Source organism: Rhinoderma darwinii, chromosome 5 (assembly GCF_050947455.1).
Source record: "Rhinoderma darwinii isolate aRhiDar2 chromosome 5, aRhiDar2.hap1, whole genome shotgun sequence".
NCBI classification, from domain to species: domain Eukaryota; kingdom Metazoa; phylum Chordata; class Amphibia; order Anura; family Rhinodermatidae; genus Rhinoderma; species Rhinoderma darwinii.
The window spans coordinates 298219613-298245179 of NC_134691.1; the positions used below are offsets into that span (position 1 = coordinate 298219613).

Below are 25567 nucleotides of genomic sequence, written 5' to 3' on the forward strand. Positions count from 1 at the left end.
CTTACTTTCCTACTCTTATCACATAACACTGTCCGTGTCACATACACCCCCTCTCCTCACTATTTATTTTTCTTCTCCTATCTCATTTTTATTATTGGGCTGATGGCAGTTGCATGTCCTTCTATGGAGTACAGGCATGTCGCTCACAGGAATTTAAGTTTTTCTATTTACAAGCCTATCTATAAATGATTAAAATAAAACCGACAACTGTTCTGAGTGTCTCCTGGCAAAGTTCTCATAAAGAGAGTTGCATAAAAGTGAACTAAAAGCTCCATGTGGGACTTTGGCTTATTCGAGGTGGCACATTGACAGGGATTAAACATTAATTTCAGCCTTTGACTAGAGCATTTCACACAACTTTGAATCAGATGACGATGACGGACTTTGGGGAAATCCTAAAAAATGTTGGGGAATTTGGTCGCTTTCAGAAATCTTTGGTCTTCATATTGTGCTTCCTCAGTTTCTTTAATGCCTTCCACATGTTTGGGCAAGTGTTTATGGGAATCTCTGTGCCTCACCACTGCAATACCAGCTGGATCCTAGAGATAAGCCCAAATCTAACTGAGGAAAATCAGCTGAATTTTACCATTCCACGTACTGAACATGGAAGCTTTGAGCAATGCCTCATGTACACGCCTGTGGATTGGGATATGGAATCCATCCAGAGGTTTGGACTAAATAGCACGAACGACTGCCAGAATGGATGGGTGTACGACACGTCACAGCAAAAGTCAACACTGGTCACTGAGGTCTGTAAATTTCATCATGTTCTTACCAGCAAACCTTCAACGGGTGATAAACTGTATTTGCCCAAATATATTGACAAAGCAGAAGGCTCCACGCTAGCCAGTTACAGCTGGAATAATGCGAGCATGTAGTGTTTCAGAATCAGGAAACCGTTCTTTTAGATAGATATAAATTAATTTTATTAACCGGATTTTAGCCATGCAAATTAAGAGTATTATAGCAACTATTGGTTTACTTCAATAAAAATAAAGAAAATTCAGAAAGCAGAAATAGCAAGTATCAAAATGGTGACTTTGTTGCTGTTTGGTAAGTAAATCTTCCAGAATTTGTGGCATCTATGCTACATGACAATATAGTACCAGTTGTAAATGCTATACCATTACAATACATAAAGATCACATTAATAAGCATGGATCCTTGTTACTTTCATCATGCGTCTTACAAAGATATAAGAACAATGACACGACTATATTGTCACTGTACTATATACTATATTGTCACTCTACTATATACTATATTGTCACTGTATATGGGATAATGTACCCACTATTGTAAATTCTAACAATATTAGCAGTCCCTATACAGGTCACAGAGTTCTGAGGTGACTTCTAGTTTTCTTAATTTATGTTGGGGGTACATTATTCCTTATAATACACTCAGCTACTGCAGAACTTATTTTTCAAGAGAAAAGGGGAGATTCCTGTTCACAATTCATCAATTGACAGCAGCAGCTGTATTTTAATTTTTTGCAACAGCTTAGACACATTTCTGTATAAAACACTTGAGCTGCTGAAGAACCTCCTTTTACTAGGGAGCACTTCACCTCAGTCACTCAATGGTAAGCACAGAAGAAGGAACTTCTTACAAAAGTGATCTGCTACGGACTACTACTGCAGGTTGAGATAAGCAACACTTATATAGCGCCAACCACGTCTGACAGAATGTGGTTTATACAAATATTAACTACAGTCTTGTAAATGGGGAATTTCCATTGATGTGTATAAGGGTATGTTCACACGGCCAAATTTCAGACGTATACGAGGCGTATTATGCCTCGTTTTACGTCTGAAAATACGGCTCCAATACGTCGGCAAACATCTGCCCATTCATTTGAATGGGTTTGCCGACGTACTGTGCAGACGACCTGTTATTTACGCGTCGTCGTTTGACAGCTGTCAAACGACGACGCGTAAAAATACAGCCTCGTCAAAAGAAGTGCAGGACACTTCTTTGGACGTTTTTGGAGCAGTTTTCTCATAGACTCCAATGAAAACAGCTCCAAAAACGGACGTAAAAAACGCCGTGAAAACGCCGCGAAAAATGCGAGTTGGTAAAAAAAGTCTGAAAAGCAGGGTCTGTTTTCCCTTGAAAACAGCTCTGGATTTTCAGACGTTTTGGTTGACTACGTGTGAACATACCCTTAAATACACCATACGGCAAAAGGTAAGTGGCTATCCCTCCTAATTATTGAGTTCAGGTGTTTCAGCCATACAAATTTCAAACAGGTGCATAAAATCAAGCACACAGCCATGCAATCTCCATAGACAAACATTGGTAGTACTATGGGCCGTACTGAAGAGCTCAGTGACTTTAACCGTGACATAAGATGCCACTTTTGCCGCAAGTCAATTTGTAAGTACAGGATCATTAACACTACTGGGCATGCTCAGTCCCTAGCAAAGGATTGGCTCCCTACCTGGATTGCTCAATGGCTATGCCCGCTATCAATTTAGAGAGAAAAAGAGGCAGGTTCGAACCGAGTCCCCTGATTGTCTCCCTTTAGGAAAAGCTCTCCTAGTGACATGGTACGAGGTTATATCTGTCTCGGACTAGGCGTTTCTGCTGTCTTTGCCTCTGAGGGTATGTTCAGACGGCTATTTTCGCCCTTTTTTTGGGCTGTAAACGTCCAAAAGATCGGAAGCAGAACGCCTCCAAACATCTGCCCATTGGTTTCATTGGGAAAAATGGCATTCTGTTTTGACGGGCCGTTTTTAAAACCGGCCGAGTTAAAAAATACCCACGAAAAAGCAGTGCATGTCACTTCTTGAGCCGTGTTTCATTGACTCTATAGAAAAACAGTTCGAAAAATGCGAGTTTGATCAAAAAACAGCTGAAAATCAGGAGCTGTTGTCCCCTTGAAAACAGCTCCATATTTTCAGACGTTTTTGGTTAAGCATGTGAACATAGCCTAATACGTCTGAGGGCAACATGTAGGCGAAATATGTCGGGAGGTACTCTGTTAAATGTTTTTAAATACACCATCTGCTCAGTACTGGGGTAGCGATCTGCAGAAACTCCCTTTCACTTTCACTATAGATAGCGACCGTCGCTAGACATATGTTCTACTGCTAGCTAGCAGAGATTGAATGTTTTACCTCTATACAAATACTTGAACTCCTGAGCATTAAGTGCCTTTTAGGGCAGATTCAGACGAACGTTGCGTTTTTGCGTGCGCAAAAAACGCAGCGTTTTGCGCGCGCAAAAACCACTTGACAGCTGCGTGTGTCATCCGTGTATGATGCGCGGCTGCGTGATTTTCGCGCAGCCGCCATCATAGAGATGAGTCTAGTCGACGTCAGTCACTGTCCAGGGTGCTGAAAGAGTTAACTGATCGGCAGTAACTCTTTCAGCACCCTTGACAGTGAATGCCGATCACAATATCGAGAAACCTGTTAAAAAAAAAAAAAAGTTCGTACTTACCGAGAACTTCCCGGCCGTTGCCTTGGTGACGCGTCCTTGGTGACGCGCCTCTCTTGACATCTGGCCCCACCTCCCTGGATGACGCGGCAGTCCATGTGACTTCTGCAGCCTGTGCTTGGCCTGTGATTGGCTGCAGCTGTCACTTGGACTGAATTGTCATCCCGGGAGGTCAGACTGGAGGAAGAAGCCGGGAGTTATCGGTAAGTCAGAATTTCTTTTTTTTTTTATACGTTCATGTATATTGGGATCGGAAGTCAATGTCCAGGGTGCTGAAACAGTTTAACTCTTTCAGCACCCTGGACAGTGACTATCTCCTGACGTCGCGTACCGGAAATTTTTTTGCCGGGTTCGGCCAAAACGAGTTCCGCCGAACAGGTGAAGTTCGGTTCGGTTGTCCGGGTTCGCTCATCTCAAAGACACTCCGTTTGGATGTTTGGAAACAGAAAAGCACGTGGTGCTTTTCTGTTTACATTCATCCTTTTGACAGCTGGTGCGCTGTTTCAGTCGGTTCGCACGGAAGTGCTTCCGTGTGACCTGCGTGGTTTTCACGCACCCATTGACTTCAATGGGTGCGTGATGCGCGAAATACGTGGAGATATTGAGCATGTCGCGCTTTTTGCGCAGCGGACAAACGCTGCGCAAAAAGCACGGACTGTCTGTACTGCCCCATAGACTTCTATTGGTCTGTGCGTGACGCGTGAAAACCACGCGGCCCGCACGGACCCAATACACGTTCGTGTGAATCCCCCCTAACTGGTTGCCGACACAGGACGAGAATGCTCGTCCTGAGCGGCGAGTACTTCGCACATTACGACGAGCATTCTCGTCCTGCGTGACAGCAGTCTCTGCGCGCGATCGAGAGCGGGGCAACGGCTGTGATACACAGCCACAGCCCCGCTCTGACAGCGGAGAGGAGAGAAACATCTTCTCTCCGCCGTTAACCCTTTGAACGTTGCGATGAAAGCTGATCGCGGCGTTCAAGGAGAGGAGACTGCACATTGATCGCGTCACAGAAGATAACTGTGATCAAAGCCCACAACTCATATGGCCAGACAGCCCAGGGTCCATTGAAGGACCCCAGGGCTGTCTGAACATATTTCCTGTTGTTAGGGCATACTGAGGTATGCCCTAGCAACTGCCTGTCTACAATCAGTAACAGGCTAATGTACTGGCATATAGATCTATGCCAGTACATTGCAGTTACAAAATAAAAATCTAAATGATAAATCCCTTTATTGGATTAAAAAAAAAAGTTAAATGAATGTAACATTTTTTTATGATAAATAAATAAAAAAGGAAAAAAAATACACAGAAACACACATTTTTTTTATAATAAATAAACTTTTTAAAATATAAGTCCCAAAACATTAAATAATATAGACATATTTGGTATCGCCATGACCGTAACAACCTGTACAATAAATGTATAACATTATTTATGATGATCGGTGTATGGTGTAAAAAAAAAATATGTTAAAACTGCTGCGGATCTGCTTTTTTTCTGCAATTTCGCCAAAATAAAAATGTATAGAAATAAAATGATAATGTATTTGTACCAAAAAATGGTACCTACATAAAGTACAACTTGTCCCGCAAAAAACAAAGTCTCATACAACTACATCGTACAAAAAATAAAAGAGTTATGAGCGTCGGGATGCAAAGAGGGAAATCTAAAAAAATTGCTCTCTCCTCAAGGCCAAAATCGTCCGTGTCCTTAAGGGGTTAATAAAAGGATATTTTTCGTTATAAGTATTTCAAAACCAAGGACAACATTTTGTTTATTGAGTATAGTAGAGCAGAAAATGGTTAATTACCAATCGTCAAATTTTAATTTTTATGTGAATTTGACCTGCTGCCTACTAGGGCCATTTGTTCTTTTTCTTTTTGTTTTTTTGAGTAATAGTGTTGGGAGATACAAAATCTCAGCCACAGGTGGTATAATACGCAAACTTACTGAGCAGGGCAGCCAAGTGTATAGAGGCTAAAATAGATAGGATTTCTCCAGCTCACCTTGTAGTAGATGTATGAATTTATGGATGGTGGTCTTGGCGCTCGGATCCTCGTGGCTGTTATAGAGGCTAGAGGCTGTTATAGAGGTAGAGGCTGTTATAGCCGCAAAAGGGGGCCCGACTCCATATTAACGTCCATGGTTTTCAAATGGGATATCTAGCAAGACCTTATAGGTGCGATGGTCAGATGTCCGCATGAAAGCTACAATCTGTTTGTGATACACCATGCTTACAGTATAAGGTATAATTACATGCTAAATATATTCAATGTCTTTTTTTGGAATTCAGTTTAATCTAGTGTGTCACAGAAAAGAACAGACTGACATTTCCCAGGCAATTTACATGTTGGGACTCCTTATTGGATCTATAATTTTTGGCCCCTTAGGCGACAGGTAAGTAATTTTTATCAGCATTTTAGGTTTATACAGGGACAACATTTTGACATAACTAGGTCCCAGAGTTTTTAGATTGTGATTGAGAGTCCTGATGAGAAGTTTAGTGCTCATTATTAAAATTTGTCATCAGACGAATCCTTTAAATTCTGGAATCTATCAGTTGCCTTAAAGGAATTTTCCGGCCAGATACAAGTTTTGGCTCCTTTAATATGTAAGTCAGCGTTACATATAGATGGGCGCTCCAATGGTCAGATGCGCTGTTCCGCCCTGTTTCAAGGTTATCATTGCCTGTCACGTTATTACCTCAACCACGCCTCTTCAGCTGTAGTCAGTGGTAATGACCACCTGTCCTCCACGACTCCGTGATCTACACGATGGTCTGCGCATCATACCATGATGTGGCCAAGTACATGTTCCTGCTTGTGAGCGGCAAGATGTAAAGGAGTAGAGGGAGGGGTTTAGGCATCACGATGAAGAGTTGGAGAGGGTGGGGTTCGAGCTAGCTGTGACTTTTATGGCCTGCCCATTTCAGTGTCCTCACATAGAAAACTGTCGCTTGGTGGTCACGGGACTGGTGCTGATAACGGTGGAACGGGGCAGAACATCTATATACAGTGCCCACCAAAAGTTCCGGAACACTCTCATAACTTTTGAACGGCTCGAGGTAGAGGGTTGAAATTTGGTGGGATTTAATGGGGTCATAAAATCTAGCAGTTAACGCCAAAAATAACCACCCCACCCCCTCGGGGGTGGTGGGGTGGACGGGAGCAAAAAAAATCTTAAATGGCACGGGGGGGGGGGGGGGTTGAGTGGGGGCTCATTTGAAAGCTCTTTTCAATACAAAAGCGATGCTGCAAACGTTTTGAGATAGTATTTTTTTTGTCGCTGAGAGATTTAACGTTAAAGTTATCATCTTCATTATCGGCTACCGCCGGTGTCGGCATTACCCAAAATGTACCGCGCGGGTAAAATCCTGAATGTGTGTGGGCGCATGTGCGTGTGAACTTGGGAATGTCACATCAAGGTGACTTTAAATTACGTATTATTACAATCGGCCTCGGCGATACAAAATGGACCTTGTCTATGATTTCATGTGTACACATTTCGATAGTCGCTTGTTGTGCTCCACTTGAGACAGATGTATCAGGATTATCATGTAAAGTGAGCAGAACATCTAAAGCTTTTTCATCATTACTAGCGTGTTTGGGTCTTCCGGATCTTGGTGCGTCTTTTATTGAATCGGTTATTCCGAAACGATGAACAGTTCTTTTAACAGTTGACAATGAAATTGGACCATTGATAGGATACTTCTCGATAGGATCTTACTTTTTCTTCGCCATACCCTCTCATCATCAATAAAGTGATCCGTTCCGTTTCGGTCAAATGCATTTTGTGATATGACAATAGAAATGTACAAAAATGAAAATTACTCTCCGAATTAGTGCTCTCTGAAATTCACAAGCGACTACCGAAATGTGAACACATGAAATCATGTTACAATCGTAGACAAGGTCCATTTTGTATAGCCGAGGCCGATTGTAATAATATGTAATTCAAAGTCATCTTGATGTGACATTCCCAAGCTCACACACACACACGCACACGCTCCCACACACATTTAGGATTTTACCCGCGCGGTACATTTTGGGTAATTCTGACACCGGCGGTAGCCGATAATGAAGATGATAACTTTAAAGTCAAATATCTCAGCAAAATAAAATCCTATCCTCAAAATCGATTGCGGCATTGTTTTCGTATTGAAAAGAGTTTTCAAATGAGCCCCCACTCGACCCCGTGCCATTTAAGATTTTGCTGAACACCCCACCGCCCCCAAGGGGGTGGGGGTGGTTTTTTTAGGTTTTAAATGGTAGATTTTATGACCCCATTAAACCATTAAATCCCACCAAGTTTCAACCCTCTACCTTGAGCCGTTCAAAAGTTATGAGGGTGATCCCGAACTTTTGGTGGGCACTCTATAAGTAATGCTGACTTAAATATTAGGCTGGATTCACACAAGCATGTTTGGTCCGTAAAGGACGGAACGTATTTCGGCCGCAAGTCCCGGACCGCACACAGTGCAGGGAGCCGGGCTCCTAGCATCATAGTTATGTAGGATGCTAGGAGTCCCTGCCTCGCTGCAGGACAACTGTCCCGTACTGTAATCATGTTTTTAGTTCGGGACAGTAGTTCCACGGAGAGGCAGGGACTCCTAGCATCGTACATAACTATGATGCTAGGAGCCCGGCTCCCTGCAGTGTGTTCGGTCCGGGAATTGCGGACGAAATACGTTCCGTCCTTTACGGACCGAACATGCTCGTGTGAGTCCAGCCTTAAAGTAAGCCAACACCCTATTATTTGTCCGGAAATCCCCTTTAATAAAGCTAAAAAAGTGGGCGCAACAGGACACTGCATTTGCATATGGTACATGCTTCATTTCAGCTTCTTGATCAGTACTTTAAAGGGTTGTTTAGTGTATTCCACCCTCTGTTAGGGGATCATATAAATTCTTGAATTTAAAGAGGTCTGTCTTGGTGGCCGACTCCCTTTAAAGTGGACCTCCACATTCTCCTGTCAGCACAGTGAAAATCCAACATTGGTCTGAACAGCTAAGTCATGTCTTAGGCCGGGTTACCACGAGACAGATACGCTGCGGAATTTCCGTAACGGAATTCTGTGCGAAAATTCTGCAGCATTTACAGTAGCAGCAAAGTGGATGAGATTCAGAAAATCTCATGCCCACTCTGTGGAAAAAAAACGCAGCGCAAACATTAATCGATTGACCTGCGGTGCTGAATATAAGTCGGCAGCATGTCAATTTATGCTGCGCTTTGATGATTTTCCGTTCAGGGTTTTCCCCATTGAATTCAATGGGGATTCATATCCCGCAACAGAAAGCCAAGTGTTGTGACTTTTGGGGCATATTCACAGCGTTTACACCGCAAAAATCACAACTACAGGAAAAAAACAAAAAACATACTTACCGAGAACGCCTTCCTTCTTCCTACAGTCCAGCCTCCTGGGATGACATTGCATCCCATGTAACCGCTTCAGCCAATCACAGGCTGTAGCGGTGGTCACATGGGCTGCAGCGTCATCCAAGCGGTGGTCACATGGGATGATGGGAGGCTGGCCTGGATGACGTCAGAGGGCCAATCTCCTGGTATGACCTTACATCCCATGTGACCGCGGCTGCAGCCAATCACAGGCTGCAGTGGTCACATGGGCTGCAGCGTCATCCACGGAGGCCAGACCGGACTGCACAGGAGGGATGTGTCACTATAACAACGAATTACGTAATTACGTAAGTACGCTGCTTTCTCAGTGGAAATTCCGTCCGAAAGAACGCACCACAGGTTTTTGGACGGAATGTGCTGGAGGTTCCGGGACGGATACACTGCATGGTTTTTACGCAGCGTATGCGTCTCGTGGGCACCTGGCCTAATAGCCTGGTGGCTAGGAATGCTCTGCCTAAAAATACGATATTTCTAAATGGGCTGTCCCTAGCGTCCAGTCTGTTACAAATTTCTTTAGCTCAAGAAAGAATTGCCACTGAACTGAGGGTAGAGAAGGATCAAGGATTTTGTGCACATGGCTTATTTTCGCCCGTATTTCAGACGTTTTTTTGCTAAGCGTGTGAACATAGCCTTAAACTACACTTCTCTCTATTTAAGGCTATGTTCACACGCTTAGCAAAAAAGTCAGAAAATACGGATTTTCAGACATTTTTTTAGCAACTTGCGTTTGTCACGGCCGTTTTTGGAGCTGTTTTTCTATCGAGTCAATGAAAAACGGCTCCAAAAATGGCTTTTTTGTAAAAAACGCCCCGTCGGAACAGAACGGCATATTTCCCATTGAAATCAATCGGCAGATGTTTGGAAGTGTTCTGCTTCCAATTTTTCATCAGTTTTTCGGCCGTCTATTGCCCGAAAAACGATCAAAAATAAGCCGTGTGCACATACCCTTACACTGACCTCATTTTCTACAAATACATTTAGGTAAAAAAGCTTGATAAGATAATAAGCAACAACCTAAGTAATGCCTCATCTCTCCTGACATGTCTGTTTTTGTAAATACTTGTATTCCCCATTTAATAATAATTCTGGAGCAAAGTTTCTTAGAACTCTGTATTGTGCCGTTCCTCTGTTATTTCTCCTTGTCAAAGTGGTGTGTCTATTGATTTATACATTTCCAGGAGCAATAACAATGGAATGTCAAAACGTAGAATTATAAAAAAATAAGATAATACAGAATTGTTAATCCACGGGGATATGGCATGTTAAGAAAGCTGACAGATCCTCTATAAAATATATGGAAGAAATGGTATTGCTTCACTATGTAAACCTTTGAATGGTATTTTTTTTTTTAAATAAAAAGGTGTGATTGGTGCAACTTTATAATTAGTTTTAATTAGAAATTATTTTTACTTTCTGAGATACAGCTTATTTGTATTCTGTATACAGAGCAGCTTTATCTTTCGCTATGACCTAAATCTGTCAGCCCGTGGACCTCACGGGTTCAGCGGTAACGGGTCCAGCGTGTCTCTGACATGCAGGATACACCTGTAATCTATCACATCTAAGTTATAAACTTAGATGTGCAAGATTACAGGTGAATCCTGTGTATCAGAAACACGCAGGACCCGCCGACACTGAACCCGCGTCAGTCACTAGGACCTGACTGGTGCAGCATTTAGCGAATGATACAGCTGCTCTGCATAGAGAATACAAAGCAGCTGTATCTCAAAAAGTAAAAATTGTTTTTAATAAAAACTATTTATAAAGTTGCACCAATCACACTGAAAGACCTTTGTACTAAAAAAAAAAAAAAAATGCCATTCAAAGGTTTACATAGCTTATAAGATTTAGGACCAGTATGGACCCCTGAGAACATATAACTGTAAATGGGACCAAACTTTATCATTAATCACATTACAAAGAAACTGAAATTTTAATGTTCAATTAACTGAAAGCTATTTTCGCTAAGGTTATTATCCTGTAGGTCTAGTCAGGTGCTATGATTCATCATGACTTCAAAGACATACAGTAAATCTATGGAGAAATATGATACTATCCACTCTGTATGTGAATGAAGAGGTACAATTAACATTTTATGGATTGCTGTGTTTTAAAGGATTGGGAGGCGTCCTGTTATATTATTCTCAATGTTATTGATGTTCTCGTTTGGCGTCGGAGCTGCATTTGTTACAGATTTTTACGTCTATACAGCGCTGAGATGTGTTGTGGGAATCGCTATGTCAGGGGTCCTGATTAATAATCTCGTATTAGGTAAAACACTTTCCACTTTTTTTCCAACCTTGTTTCATGTACCTGAACAACTACATTTTAGAATAGAGTTACAATTTAACAGGGTCATATTTCTTATGTAATCTTATTTATTTCCAATTATCTATGTTTCACAGTGCTGTACACTGGGATTGTATCCACTCATGTCAGTTCTTGTGCCCAGTGGGGCTCACAATCTAATTTCCCTATCTCACACAGAACCTCAGACCATATAAATAGGAAACTAAAAGGGCATATGGATGCCATAGGGTTGGCTTCCCCGCTCAGGATCTCCCTCTGTTAGCCAGAACAGAGAGTCACCAACAAAAAATGATCCGTCCATATATCACGTGAATGGCGGCATATAATACTTCATTTGTATGGCTGGCTACAGCTGATCACCAGGGGTATTTGAAGTCGCGGCAATAAGCTTAATCTGAGGTTGTCTTCCTGAAACAACAATTTTAACCTATCAGTTGGTTTTGCATGAGAGGAAACCCAGTGAAACATGGGGAGTTGTTCTTTACCTATAATTGATGCAGCTCTGATTCAGTATGTTTGATACAATCAATGAAAGCACATATACAAGTAAAAGAGCATCCGTCACCATTATTTAGGTTATAATCAATGTTATATTACAATTCATCCTCACGCAAAGATCTAATTAAATGAGATTTCTTACTTTTTTCGTCTTTAGTTGTGCTATTTTGAAATAAATGTTATTTAGAAGCGAATAAGTCTAAAGGGTATCTCCATCCCTGAATGAGTCTAGAGGCTGGAACTTAAGTGATGGCTTTTGACTGTTGCACAAACGTGAATGTGAGGTCACATGACAGGCTGATCAGCTGTCAGCTTGTAGAAGTAGCTTCTAAATTATGTATTCTAAAAGGACAAAACCCCTCATAAATATTCACGAACAGCCATTTTGATTCAAGGGGTTTTCCAGGGATCACTATGTAGTGGCTATCTACCTCCACTTTGCTATCCAACCCATTTTGTAATTTACTCACCTTTCGGAAAATGCACTGTTATCCTGTTCGCGTCTCCGATCTTGTGACACCGACTCACAGCGAAATCCGAACCTCCAATATTTAGGGGGAATTATCAGAACGATCAGACCATTTTCAAAAATTTAAATGAGTGTCAGAAAACCCCTTTAAAGATACACAGATGAAATTCAGGAGGATCACAATATGAATTTATATAAAATGCAGAGTATATTTATTAGATAATTCTTTCATGATTTTGGCAAAAACAGAAAAAGAACGTTTTGGTGGAAGATACAGTTTTCGAAATGTTTGTAAAGAAACTCAATATGATTTTTATTTTCCAGTTGCTGAGTGGGTGGGATCTTCTCAGCGTGCATACGCCACTATTAGCGGCCATGTTTGCTTTGCAGTGGGTCAGATGGTTCTGGCCGGGCTTGGTTATGGCATCAGGAATTGGAGGTTGCTACAGATTGCTTGTTCTGCTCCCACAGGATTATTATTCTTCTATATTTGGTAAGAGATTGCAGTACAAACAATGTAAGATTGAAATTGGAATTACAATCTTCTTAAAAAAATATGAAATGAAGTAATCTGGGAAATCCAAATTGTACAACTGAAACACCCTAATAAAATAACAGGTTGGGTCAATTCTCTATTCTTCCTGCCTTTATTTCATACGTAGAGGCTAGTGCTAGTTTTGAAGAGCAGAGGTTTCAATTCCAGTGGAGGCTTTTAGGAATGTCAGTAAAAAGGCGCCTTGCTTACCTAGCTTTGTGTTAAAGAGAAACTTTGGGCAATTAGGTTGGCTATAAAGTGCACCTTCCTCTATCAAGAACACTCTCAAGCCTTCCACAGGAGGATTATATTGCATACTATGGATAGTTTTTCTTTAAGAATCATTATACACAGAAGGACATATAGAGATCAACTATAACATCAAAACCACCGGCCTAATATTTTGTAGCTCCCCTTGTGCTCCCAAAATAGCTCTGACTTGTCAAGGCATGGACTCCATAGACCTCTGAAGGTGTCCTGTGGTATCTGGCTTCAAGGTGTTAGCAGCAGATCCTTTAAGTTTTGTAAATTGTGAGGTGAGGCCTCCATGGATCAGACTTTTTATTCCAGCACATCCCACAGATGCTGGATTGAAATCTGGAGAATTTAGAGGCCAACACCTCGAAATCTTTGTCATGCACCCCAAACCATTCCTGAAAAGTTTCTGCAGTATGGTAGGGCACATTATCCTGCTGAAAGTGGCTACTTCCATTAGGGAATACCATTGCCATGAAGAAGTGTAATTGGTCTGCAACAATGTTTAGTAAGGTGGTACATGTCCAAGTAACATCCATATAAATGCCAGGACCCAGGGCCTCCCAGCAGAACATCGCCCAGAGCATCACACTGCCTTCACTGCCTTGACCTCTTCCCATAGTGCATCCTGGTGCCATCTCTTCCCCAGGTAAGTGATGCATATGTGCCCATTGTAGGTGCCTTTGGCAGTGGACAGGGTTCAGAATGATCTCGCTGACTGGACAGCGGCTACACAGCCCCACATGCAGCAAGCTGTGATGCACTGTGTGTTCTGACACCTTCCTGTCATAGCCAGCATTAACTTTTTCAGCAATTTGTACTACAGTAGCTCTTCTGTGAGATCGGACCAGATGGACTAGCCTTCGCTCCCCACGGTATTAATAAGTCATTGCTGCCCATGACCCTGTCGCTGCTTCACTGGTTGTCCTTCCTTGGACCACATTTGGTAGGTACTAATCACTGCATAGTAGGAACACCCCACAAGCCCTGCGGTTTTGGAGATAACCTGACCCAGTTGTCTATCTGTCACAATATTGGCTTCCTTCCTTTAGCTGGGTCCAAGTGGTAGCTAAGATATAGCAGACATTAAGAAATCAGCAGCACAACCAGGAAAGTTTCACCAGCAGGAAAGGACAACTCCCCAATCATGGGTGGTGCACGCAGCAAAAGATATCCCCGGTCCAATGGAAACAAATTGTATACAAAGCGAGGAAAGGAACTGCAGGACTCAAGATTATCCAAAAAATGTGTTGCTTTTTATTCAACAAGCATAAAAATACTTGGAATGTTTCAACCCAAATTGGATCTTTATCAAGCATTTTACCAGATATGAAGATCTCATTTAGCCACACAATGACCAAGGCTGGATAGAAATACTTAGTCCCTGCTTTCTCCTACCCTTTCCCCTCTATGTACCTCTTAAAGGGAATGTGTCGCTAGAATTTATTTTTTTTTTTTTAGTTAAACAATTATTATTTAAGTGATTACACATTGTTTTAATTTATTTTTATTTTTTCACGAGTGAGGAAATATTATAAATTAGATTCTAATTTACAACATTTCCATGTGCTGGCCACTAGAGGGAGCAGTTCCCAAAATTGCAGCATGGTCAATGTGGTAAAGCAACCTCATTGCTTTATGCTGCAAATTTGGGGTAGACACACTCTCTCTAGTGTCCTCACACAATCCCCCCTCCATTCATTATTGTGGCTAGTGCCAGGAGAAGGAGGGGTTTGAATCTTCAAACCTCCTACACTGTGTGCCGCCATTTTCTGAGCGACTGCACAGTGTAGGAGGATTAGATACAGTGCTCAGCAGACAGTATAACACGAACATACACGAACATAATACACACATCACATACACGAACATAAATTACCTGCTCCTGCCGCCGCTGCCGCCTCCGCTCCTATTCCTTGCGCCTTCGCTTCCTTAAACATATGGCCGGAAGCCGCGGCTGGAAGTCGTCATCTTACTCTCCGGCAGCGGCTTCCGGTCCACATGAAAATGGCTCTGGATTTCGCTCTGCGAACAAGCTTCATTTTGGTCTGTGTGGGAACGGCGCATGCACCGTTCCCACACAGACGGCGTATGCTTCAGAGAATGGAACGGCTTCCGTTCGCATTCTCTATGGGGTTGTATGTGCCGTATTCCATCTCTGTATGTGTCGTTAATCTACACATACAGAGATGAAAAAAAAATGTCAGTCCGCATAGAGAAGTAAAAGTAAGAACAAAGTAAAAAGTAGAACACGAGAACACAAATAAATAAAATTTATGTTAATATCATATTAAAAGCAATACGATAAGAAAAAAAATATTTCATGACACCTTCCCTTTAAAGGGTAACTAAACGTTCAGAAAACTTCCGAAATGTCATAGTGACATGTCAGAAGTTTTGATCGGTGGGGGTTGGAGCACTGAGACCCGCACTGATCGCTAAAATGAAGCAGCAATAGAAAGTCTATGGGCCCGTACACTGTTACATCAGCTTTCCAAGAAAAGCCGATCAGAAACGAAGTAGCTCAGCACTACCCGTTCGTTTTAGCGATGGGTGGATGTCTCAATGCTCGGACCCCCACCGATCAAAACTTCTGACATGTTACTATGACATGTCAGAAGTTTTCTGAAAGTTTAGTTACCCTTTAATGTTTTACATCCAATTTATTGCAGTGCCTGATCTATTGCGGTATGGAGTGAAATTAGTAGGAATTTTTTTCACATGAAGTTATGTAACTAACTGAATAACTAAAGATCTGCTTTATCCATACTTATTATTTTCATAGTTGTAATTTATTGGTGCCTTATTACAGGGTTCTCCCAGAATCACCTAGGTGGCTTTTAACTAAAGGAAAAAATGAGAAAGCAAAAAACCTTCTCCAGAAAGCGGCATCTTTTAATAGACGGAATTTATCAGAGGAATTACTAATGCAGGTAACAAAAGCCCCTGTTTAAAGGGTACACATAATATTCCATTGTATGTGTCAGTGCAATAATGCATTTACCAAGAGTCATAAGTATGCTGAAGATAAGACTCTTTTTAATTATTGTCTGCAAGTATCTTCATATATTAGTGTGTTCCAGCACCATGGGGTTGTCCAGGATTAGAAAAAGGGTTCTCATTTTTCTAGAAACAGCACAACTCCTGTCCTTGGGCTGTGTGTGGTATTGCAGCTCATCTCTATTCAGGTAAATGGGACTGAACTGCAATACCAGATACAGCCCATGGACAGATGTGGCACTATTTCAGGTAAAAGCCAAACTGTTTTCTAACCCTGGACAACCACTTTAAACTATATCTACATCGCTAAGCATTTTTGTATGTATCCTGCACATGTGGTTGAGTATATCCTTGTAGACATATTTCCAAAAGACCAACTCTTTAGAAGTTTTTTTTAGTACTAAATGCTATTCTTGACATATATAAAACCATTTGAATAAAATTGACAGACGTAAAAGCAAATAGTTTTATAACTTGGCTAAACTGGGGGGTGCACTATGTGTGATTTAAACCTTTAAAGTGAACAAAACATAATAGGCTGTCCACAGTAGAAAATAGACCTCAGCGGAAATCTGCCACATCTAATAGGAACATGAACATAGTGTAAAACTTTTGCTATGATATTTTTTCAAAATCTTAATCTATTTTTTTCCCATAGTTACAAGAAGAAAAGCAGACTACATTTGGATCTATGCTTGACCTTTTCAGGAATCCCAGTTTAAGAAAAGTAACTCTCGTCATGAGTTTTGTGTGGTAAGTTCCACGACAATAGACTTGTATAATAATATAACCCCTGAAAATGTACAGAATTAATGTAGTCTTCAGTATTTCCTTATAAAGCCTTATATGCGTCATGAGCATTGAGAAGAATTGTACACGTGGAAAGAGAATAGATAATATTAATCCTGTGGTAGTAGATAATAATGGCACCTATGTTAACTGAAATGGTCCATTTATTGCAAATGTGGATAAAAAATTTACTTTTCCCCAATTTGATGCAACCAATGCTGTTGTTGGTCGATTGCAGCTGAAATAAAACATGAACCAACTTTGCAAATAGTCTTGATTTAAAATGTCCTACCGTTTTGTGTCTACAGCTCCTATGCATACTTCTTGCTTGCATATATTTGGTAGGTAAGCAAGATGTAGGTGACAAGCAGGAATGGAAGTATGACTTCAGGATCAGACTACATAGGGTTTGTTTGTTGTCTGTAACTACGGAAACACATAGGTTTGCATAGGAGCTGAAGAAACAATATAATAGAAGATTTTGTACCTAGCCTATTTAAAAGGTCGTTCCATTTTTTGAGCAATAAAAAATGGATTGCAAAATTACCAACTATTATGTAATTGGGTCTGACGTTTCATGTACAGGCTCCTGGATCTTCATCGACCAGTTGTTCCTTGCTTCATTTACTCATTCTTCCTTCATTCATGGAAGAAAACACAATTAGGTAGCAGTAAATATAGGTAACCAAGTAGATCACCATAACCCAAGTAAGTGGTTATAACTCATGGAATGTTTTAAAGGTTTCCATGAAGGTTAAAATCCACCTTTATCATAAAAAGGAATGACAGGGTCCTTTTTTGTAAAGTAGACTTGGGTAATATCATAATATTCACGCAATTATCATTTTCTTTTTTGTTTTTTTCAATTACTATAATATACAAATATATACTATATTTGTATCATATAGTATATTGAATTAGTGCAACAGTGTTTATATACAATATCTATACAGCTGCCCTGATATTATATAATATAGAACAGTAGCAACATTTTATATTAGCTACTCCCACTATGCACCAGTGTTTGCTGTTTCAATACTTTAATCTGTAGCATATAAATTATAAGGGTAGAACACTATACAGTTTGAGGAACGGGAGGAGCAGTAGTTTTTTTTGAAGGTAAGGAGGAGGGATGTGCGTGGAACTACATAGCATCTTGTCTCTGCCCACTCATCTATTAACCTAACATCTGGTCAGTTAAAGGTACAAAATACGGTAATATTGGCAGTGATATAGCAGCACACATAGTAGTGTGAACAATTTGAAATACACTCTTTTTAGAGTTATTTTTTATCATGTGGTTAGACAGCAAACTCATGCTGCCTGTGCAGGCAGTCAGGGTATGTTTGTTTTAGGTTAAAGGGAATGTGTCATCAAAAAATTACCAAAGGTTTAAATTTGGCTTTTATGTTAACCATATTTTGTTTTATTTTTTGTTTTATTATTTATGTCATTTTCTATTTTCAAAATTAATCCTAAAATCTTGCAGTTTTCACTTTGGCCACTGAGTTTCATAATAGACCGACCCTTCCTGTTCTGTGGAGATCACTTCTCAGCAATCATCTTATTATCATCACAGTCAGGATTATAATAAAAGTTACACCTCTATAGATAACACAGGATCCATAATTGACAATAGGTGATAGACACAGCTCCCCTCCTATCCCTTCCAGATCACGCCTAGAAAACTCTCTCATAGAAGTCAATGGGTCAGCTTCAAACTATTGTTTCCTATGGTCATATGGCTGCTGTAAAGTATATCTCTAAATGCTGTTAACAACAGTTTAGGAAAAATGGCTGCCCCCATAATCATGTGCAGAAAATAGAATAAAAAAAATCTACAATCAAATATTAAAAATAAAATAAGGAAAAAAGATTGTTTCACTGTGTTTTTAATGAGTAAAAAATATATAGGTGATACATATCGTTTAAGGACAATATGGTGTTCCTAGCTCAATATCTCAAGACAGATAATCCGGCTCCAGCATTTTCCGTCAGCTCACTCTAGATGCTACTTATTATATTACAATTCTTTGTTATATTGAACTTGAACTTTATGTTTGCATTTTCTCTACACGTTGAGTTTCATCGTTAGTTTTTGATCTGTTTGCAGGTTTGTGAATAGTCTGGTGTACTATGGTCTAAGTCTAAATGTTGGTAGCTTTGGGTTGGACATATATCTCACGCAGCTTATATTTGGCGGTGTAGAAATTCCAGCTCGTATTGGATCTATGTTCATAGTGCAAATCCTTGGACGGAAACTAAGTCAATCACTGTGTCTTTTACTGGGAGGAACTGTTTGTCTTATCATTACTGCCATACCGAAAAGTAAGAAATATCATAATTATCTTGTTACATCACTTTGCAAAAGGATCTTTAATTCTTAATAAGACTGTAAACAATATTGTAGTTTTCTAGTGTCTGAAAAGTTTTACACAGAATTAAAATAGTATAGACTAATATGGAATGTATTGGCAAATGAGTACAATTAAGACCTTTATGTGGAATTTCTTGGCTGTAGTTCATGTATTGAGAGGTGTAATACAGAGGGTTAAAAGGTTTAAGTCAGTCACAGGCCGTGGGGCCTAAAGGGACTAAACAGTGTCTCTGTCACATAAGAGGGCAGTACTACTGTATAAGGGGAGATTCACACGAACGTTGCGTTTTTGCGCGCGCAAACAACGCAGCGTTTTGCGAGCGCAAAAACCATTTGACAGCTGCGTGTGTCATGCGTGTCTGATGCGCGGCTGCGTGATTTTCGCGCAGCCGGCATCATAGAGATGAGGCTTGTCAACGCCCGTCACTGTCCAAGGTGCTGAAAGAGCTAAATCTTTCAGCACCCTCGACAGTGAATGCCGAACACAACAGCGAAAAACCTGTACAAAAAAAAGATAAAGTTCCTACTTACCGAGAACTTCCCGGCCGTTGCCTTGGTGACGCGTCCTTGGTGACGCGTCCTTGGTGACGCGCCTCTCTTGACATCGGGCCCCACCTCCCTGGATGACGCGGCAGTCCAAGTGACCGCTGCAGCCTGTGATTGGCTGCAGCCTGTGCTTGGCCTGTGATTGGCTGGAGCTGTCACTTGAACTGAAGTGTCATCCCGGGAGGTCGGACTGCAGGAAGGAGACAGGAGTAATCGGTAAGTTAGAACTTCGGGTTTTTTTTACAGGTTAATGTATTTTGGGATCGCAAGTCACTGTCCATGGTGCTGAAACAGTTTAACTCTTTCAGCACCATGGACAGTGACTATCTCCTGACGTCGCGTACCGATAATTTTTTTGCCGGGATCGGCCAAAACGAGTTTGGCCGAACCCGGTGAAGTTCGGTACGCAAAGACACTCCGTTTGGATGTTCGGAAACAGAAAAGCACGTGGTGCTTTTCGGTTTTCATTCATCCTTTTCACTGCTGTTGCGCGAATCACGCTCGTCCCACGGAAGTGCTTCCGTGTGGTGCGCGTGATTTTCACGCACCCATTGACTTCAATGGGTGCGTGATGCGCGAAATACGCAGAGTTATTGAACCTGTCGCGCATTTTGCGCAGCAGACAAACGCTGCGCAAAAAGCACGGACTGTCTGTACTGCCCCATAGACTTGTATTGGTCCATGCGTGCCGCGTGAAAACCACGCGGCCCGCACGGACCGAATACACGCTCGTGTGAATCCCCCCTTAGTAGAATGTGATAGAGGTGTCTGGCAGCCGCTTATCCCATCTCCCCATATCAATAAACACGCACCATTGGCTGATCCTAGAGTGCATATTTACAGGGTACAAGAGCTTGACTGATGGTTATTTAAGGCGTGTGGTCACCTTATTGCATTTTAGCCTTCTGCAGTGTCTTAGTACAAGGGCCTGTTCACATCAGCGTCAGGCTTCCGTTCATCGGTTCCATTCAACCTTTTCGTCGGAGGAACCGATGAACGGAAAGCCAATCGGAAATCATAGGTTCCGTTTGCATTACCATTGATTTCAATGGTAATGCTTCCGTTGCCGTTGGTTTCAATTTGTTTCCGTTCAGAAACTATAGCGTAGTCGACTACGCTTTTGTTTCCGCAAAAAGAACAGAAACTTTATGCAACAGAAACAAATGGAAACCAACTGCAACAGAAGCATTACCATTGAAATCAATGGTAATGCAAACGGAAGCAATGGTTTCCATTTGGCTTTCCCTTCATCGGTTCTTCCAATGAAAAGGTTGATCGGAACTGATGAACGGAAGCCCGACGCTGATGTGAACAGGCCCATAGTCCTGCCTCCTGCTCTTTTTATTTTGTGGAACAATGTTTTGATGCTCTTAAGAGTTGTCATAGTAAAGTATAAGTAGTATAATGTATTACTTTCTCTTTCCGTTAAAGCTTTACCTGCTGCCATCACTGTGCTTGCAGTTATTGGAAAATTTGCCATTGCAGCCTCCTTTTCTACTTGTTATATCTATGCTGCAGAGTTATTCCCCACAATCATCAGGTGAGTGGTTTACAAAAAAAAATAAAACCATATGGTCATTACTCCAGCAAAGAATATAAAAGCTAAAACTGGCATAAAGGCCTCAAGTACAATGAGAAATAATGGGAAAAACAAAGAAACAAATAATGAGACCAGAAGAGAGAGGTTCCTGCCCATAAGAGCTTACACTCGGAATCTACAAGGAGGAGGGACACAATAGGAACAAGGTGCTAATTCTGTCCAGGGGACTTGCATGTTGTGTTGGCAAATGGAGTATAAATAAAGCTTCATGAACCCGTCACCCAGCCAACACAGATATAAAGTGCAGAATGATACAACAAGGGTAGCTAGCTGAAGACATAGCAGAGTGAATTGGAGATATTTGTGACAAGGTTAGCATTTGTATGGGCCATGGACAATAAGTCTCCTTTAAGAAATTACTTTTCAAGGTACGCTTAAAACTGGGAATGTTAGGAGGGCAGGTGAGTTCCAGAGAATTGGTGCAGCATGAGAGAAGTCCTGCAGATTTGAGTGAGAAAATGACAGTCATAGGTTATTAGCTGAGTTTATTAGTTTTATTATGAGTAAGTTAATGATCGTAGATGGGAGTAGAGTATGGTGGTGCAGCATTGTGAGAAGCTTTGTAGACTATGAGGAGAGTTTAAAATTTAATTCTGCAAGAAACAGGTAACCTTGGTAATGAGTGACAGAGCAGAGGCGTTCATGTAGCTACTAGAGAGATAGACCTGGCTGCTGCGTTCATGATGGATTGAAGTGGAATCAGTCTGTTTAGTGGAATGACAGTCAAGTATAACTCCAAGACATTGGGTCGGACGTCTACAAAGAATGTTGATGTAACAGATGGATGGAGACGTAGTCCCACAATTGTCTAGTAATTTACACCAGGTTTTGGCTAAAATTATGACAAAAAAAAAGTCGCTAATTGCAATGTGCAACAAATTTGCGCTAATATTTGCAACTTTCCTTTCACTCACCAAATTTGGAAAGTGACAAGCAAAGTGGGCGTGTTCTCCAAGAAGACGCGGTTTTAGTCAAATGTATTAATTATAAAGCCTAGCAAGAGTAGATTTGTTTTTCTGCCTTTCAATCACGCAATTATCTCCTTTATTAAGACTGGCATAAGATACATCAGTTTTTAGTAAATGCGGGTCATTTTGTTTAGGTGAAGAAGATGAAAGGAAACAGAACGAGCTCAGTTTTAGGATATATTCAGATGTTGCAGTTCTGGCGCGGTTAAAAATGAATAAGCGTACGTTTTACCGTTAGTTAATATGTTTTTTTATTCGGCTGCTATTTTTGCAGGTTAAAGAAGAAAAGTAAATGAGTTTCACCTCTAAAAAACGCATCTGCATTGAAAAACGCATGAAATTGCAGTAAAATCACATGCATTTCTTTATGCAGTTTTTTAATGCGGTTTCAACCGTGCCTCATCCCCAACATCTGAATACAGCCTTAGAAAGATTCAGCTTCAGATATAGAGAAGACATGATAGCAGAGACAGCCTATAGAGGTAACTAGTGCTTTTTAGTAGAGTTGTCCTGGGAGGTAGTACATTTGCTGTCATCAGTATAAAGATCTTACTAGAAACAAACCTGATTATAGTCTGCCCAACTTGCATTGTGTAGAGAGAATACAGAAGGGTGCCCAACCCTGAACCTTGGGGAGCCCCAACAGAACCTGGATTGGACAGTGTCAAAGGAGGGAAGAGTGTGAAGGAGTATTGGGTAGTCTAACGTTTCATATGCGGCAGATCGATCTGGATGTATTAAAAGGGGGTACTGACCATTGAATTTGGCTGACAAAAGATCATTAGAAACTGGTTAGTGCCATTTCAGTGGGATGTAAAGCGCAGAACCCAGAATGTAGGGGGTTTGTCAAAGAGGTGCGTATTATATATGGGTATGTACTGTACCTGTGTGTATTATATATGGGTATATTTTGTACCTGTGCATATTATGTATAGGTATATACTGATTTGTTGTTATCGTCAATTACGTCACTTTTGCCTCCCCCATAATGTCTGAATTACCGCATATTATAAACTCTTCTTCGGCTCAGAAAGCATATAAGGAACAATTTTTACTCTGCTGGAAAATATTTAGTCTGTCCTGTGATTGGTGGATTGTTGGAGAGACAATAAGGGGACCTCTTGGAAAGCAAATGGCCCATATACTGTTCTTGCATGCGGGCCCTCTACTGTCTGTGTCCACCCCTGCCTTAATGTAAAATATAAATTGATCATTTGAAATGAGACATTTTTTTTCCAGGAAAAATATTGGATCATGAGGGAAACTAATGGAATAAGCCCAATGATCTGTTCCTTGACATATTTTTATACAGTACAATATTCATTAGGTAAATTATAAAGCAAAATGTCAGTGTGAAGACCTTATCCTGCATTATGCATCACAGTAAACAGAGCTAAATAGATTATGTTGTATAATTGTGTGAGAAAAGATTCAGTATAACATACAATTTACCTGCTCATTCTGAGTCCGAAGGGCGACTTCCCCCGCCATCATTCAATGATTGACAGCTTTCTTCCCATGTACGTTCATGAAAGGCTGTCAATCATTGATTGAGGACAAGGGAAGCTTCTTCTTTGACACTTTGCAGTTTTAACACCTGATATTATGTTCTTAATGCCAGAATTGTTTGTTGAAATGTTTACATTGCCTTTTGAATTTATATGCTTTTTTACGTTTCCATTTGCATTCAAGTATAATTTTACGGTTACTAAACAATTGCATTAATATGTATTTCGGTGAAATTTTGTCTGCTTCCAGGCAGAATGGAGTGGGACTTTGCTCTATGACAGCCCGGGTAGCTGGGATTATTGCTCCACTCATTAGCCTTCTGGATAGGTATCACCCAGCTATACCAATGGGCATTTATGGTAGTGGCCCCATCATTGGAGGTCTCCTCTGCTTCCTTTTACCAGAAACACGAAACAGAGACCTTCAAGATCATGCTCATGAGGCGAATGGCATTCCAAGGTAAATCTAACATCATATTTAGGAATGACTGACTGGTTCCTACATTGAATTTCTGCAGGGAAGATTCACTTGGTGCATAGCTATAGGTGTACTAAGATAGCAGTTTGACCTAGGCCCAGGTGTCTGAGCGGGCCCATAGAACAAGAAGACACCAGTATTATAAGTGGCACATGTTTGGTGGGGAGGCCCCGGAACTACAGATTACAACTTTGAGATGAGCGCATTGTGGTCAGTCACATTACACTGGCTTGAGATAATGAAATAATACAGTTTGTGGTCAAAGATATGTTTTATATCAGGTCACTATGTTTTATAGACCATAGCATTGAGATTTTTTTCGGTCCTGTATCAGTGGTTTTAGCATTGAAAGGGGATTATGATGGAATTTTACATAAAGGTACGGGCCTCTCCCCCACCCCTCAGTATTGTAGACTGGTTGACTTCATCCCCACCAGGTCAACTTGTGCTGTCCTTTAAGCACGTAGACAATCATATTGTCATATATTATTATCACATATTAGTGTTATATTTATTGTACATTATATTAAATGTTGCCAATAACTGCTCTGAATGGTCATCTTTTCTAGATCTCATAACCTTCCTAAAGAACTGCTCATAAATGAAATATCTCAAGAACAAGAAGTAGATGCTTCACAACTGCAAAAAAGAACTCGTTTATAAGAACATTTGATTGCCAGAGTTTGGATGGGTTTATTTGAAGGATGGAATCCATGTCTTGATCTTGCCGTCTTCATGATAACACAGCAATGTCGTGATCCAGTATAGATTTATTTATAAAGACCCGTAAGAATACGATCAATGGAGCAGTTTAGACCGTTTCTAAGTACATGGGAGATCTGTAATTGCAGGCCGCTCTTGTGAAGTTAGAGGGGGTGTCTCATGACAGACATTTAGGGCATATCCACAAGATATGCCATAAATCTTTGTTTTATAAAAATGTATTTCTGTTGTCTGTTATTTATGCACGGCAAAACAACTGGACCCATCTGCACCAAATTTGGCACATAAGTAAATCAGGCGCTTTCAAAGGTTTTACACCAGGTTTCAGTTCTCAAGGGCCTACTGTTCTCGACATAGTCACAAAAAATTGCAATACAAAAGCAAATATGGCACCACTGGCTTCCACATCAAGGACCTTCCTCCATGTCACATCAGATGAACCGTTTTAGCTAATAGAAGCTCGTAGGTCCTTCATTCTTAGCCTCACTGACATACACACAGTTTTACACAAGGTTCCTATAACAACCCAGTCATTTTTGTTTTACACCGGGTTTCCATAACAATCCAGCCATCTTTCTTTACTCGCCATGAATGGACTGCACCTATACTACACTGTACCGTAACTGGATTTCAGCATTCTCCTAAA

General features: G+C 40.9%; 1 protein-coding gene across 1 annotated transcript; it reads left to right on the forward strand.

Moving 5' to 3' along the window:
• Positions 1 to 362: 362 nt before the first annotated feature.
• On the forward strand, positions 363 to 25138 carry LOC142652973 (solute carrier family 22 member 13-like). Its single transcript, XM_075828676.1, has 10 exons — positions 363 to 749; positions 5745 to 5848; positions 10982 to 11136; positions 12467 to 12635; positions 15745 to 15865; positions 16591 to 16685; positions 18835 to 19049; positions 21076 to 21184; positions 23971 to 24180; positions 24768 to 25138. The coding sequence occupies exons 1-10, from the start codon at positions 369 to 371 to the stop codon at positions 24859 to 24861; spliced, it is 1653 nt and encodes a 550-aa protein (XP_075684791.1). The 5' UTR covers positions 363 to 368; the 3' UTR covers positions 24862 to 25138.
• Positions 25139 to 25567: the final 429 nt, after the last annotated feature.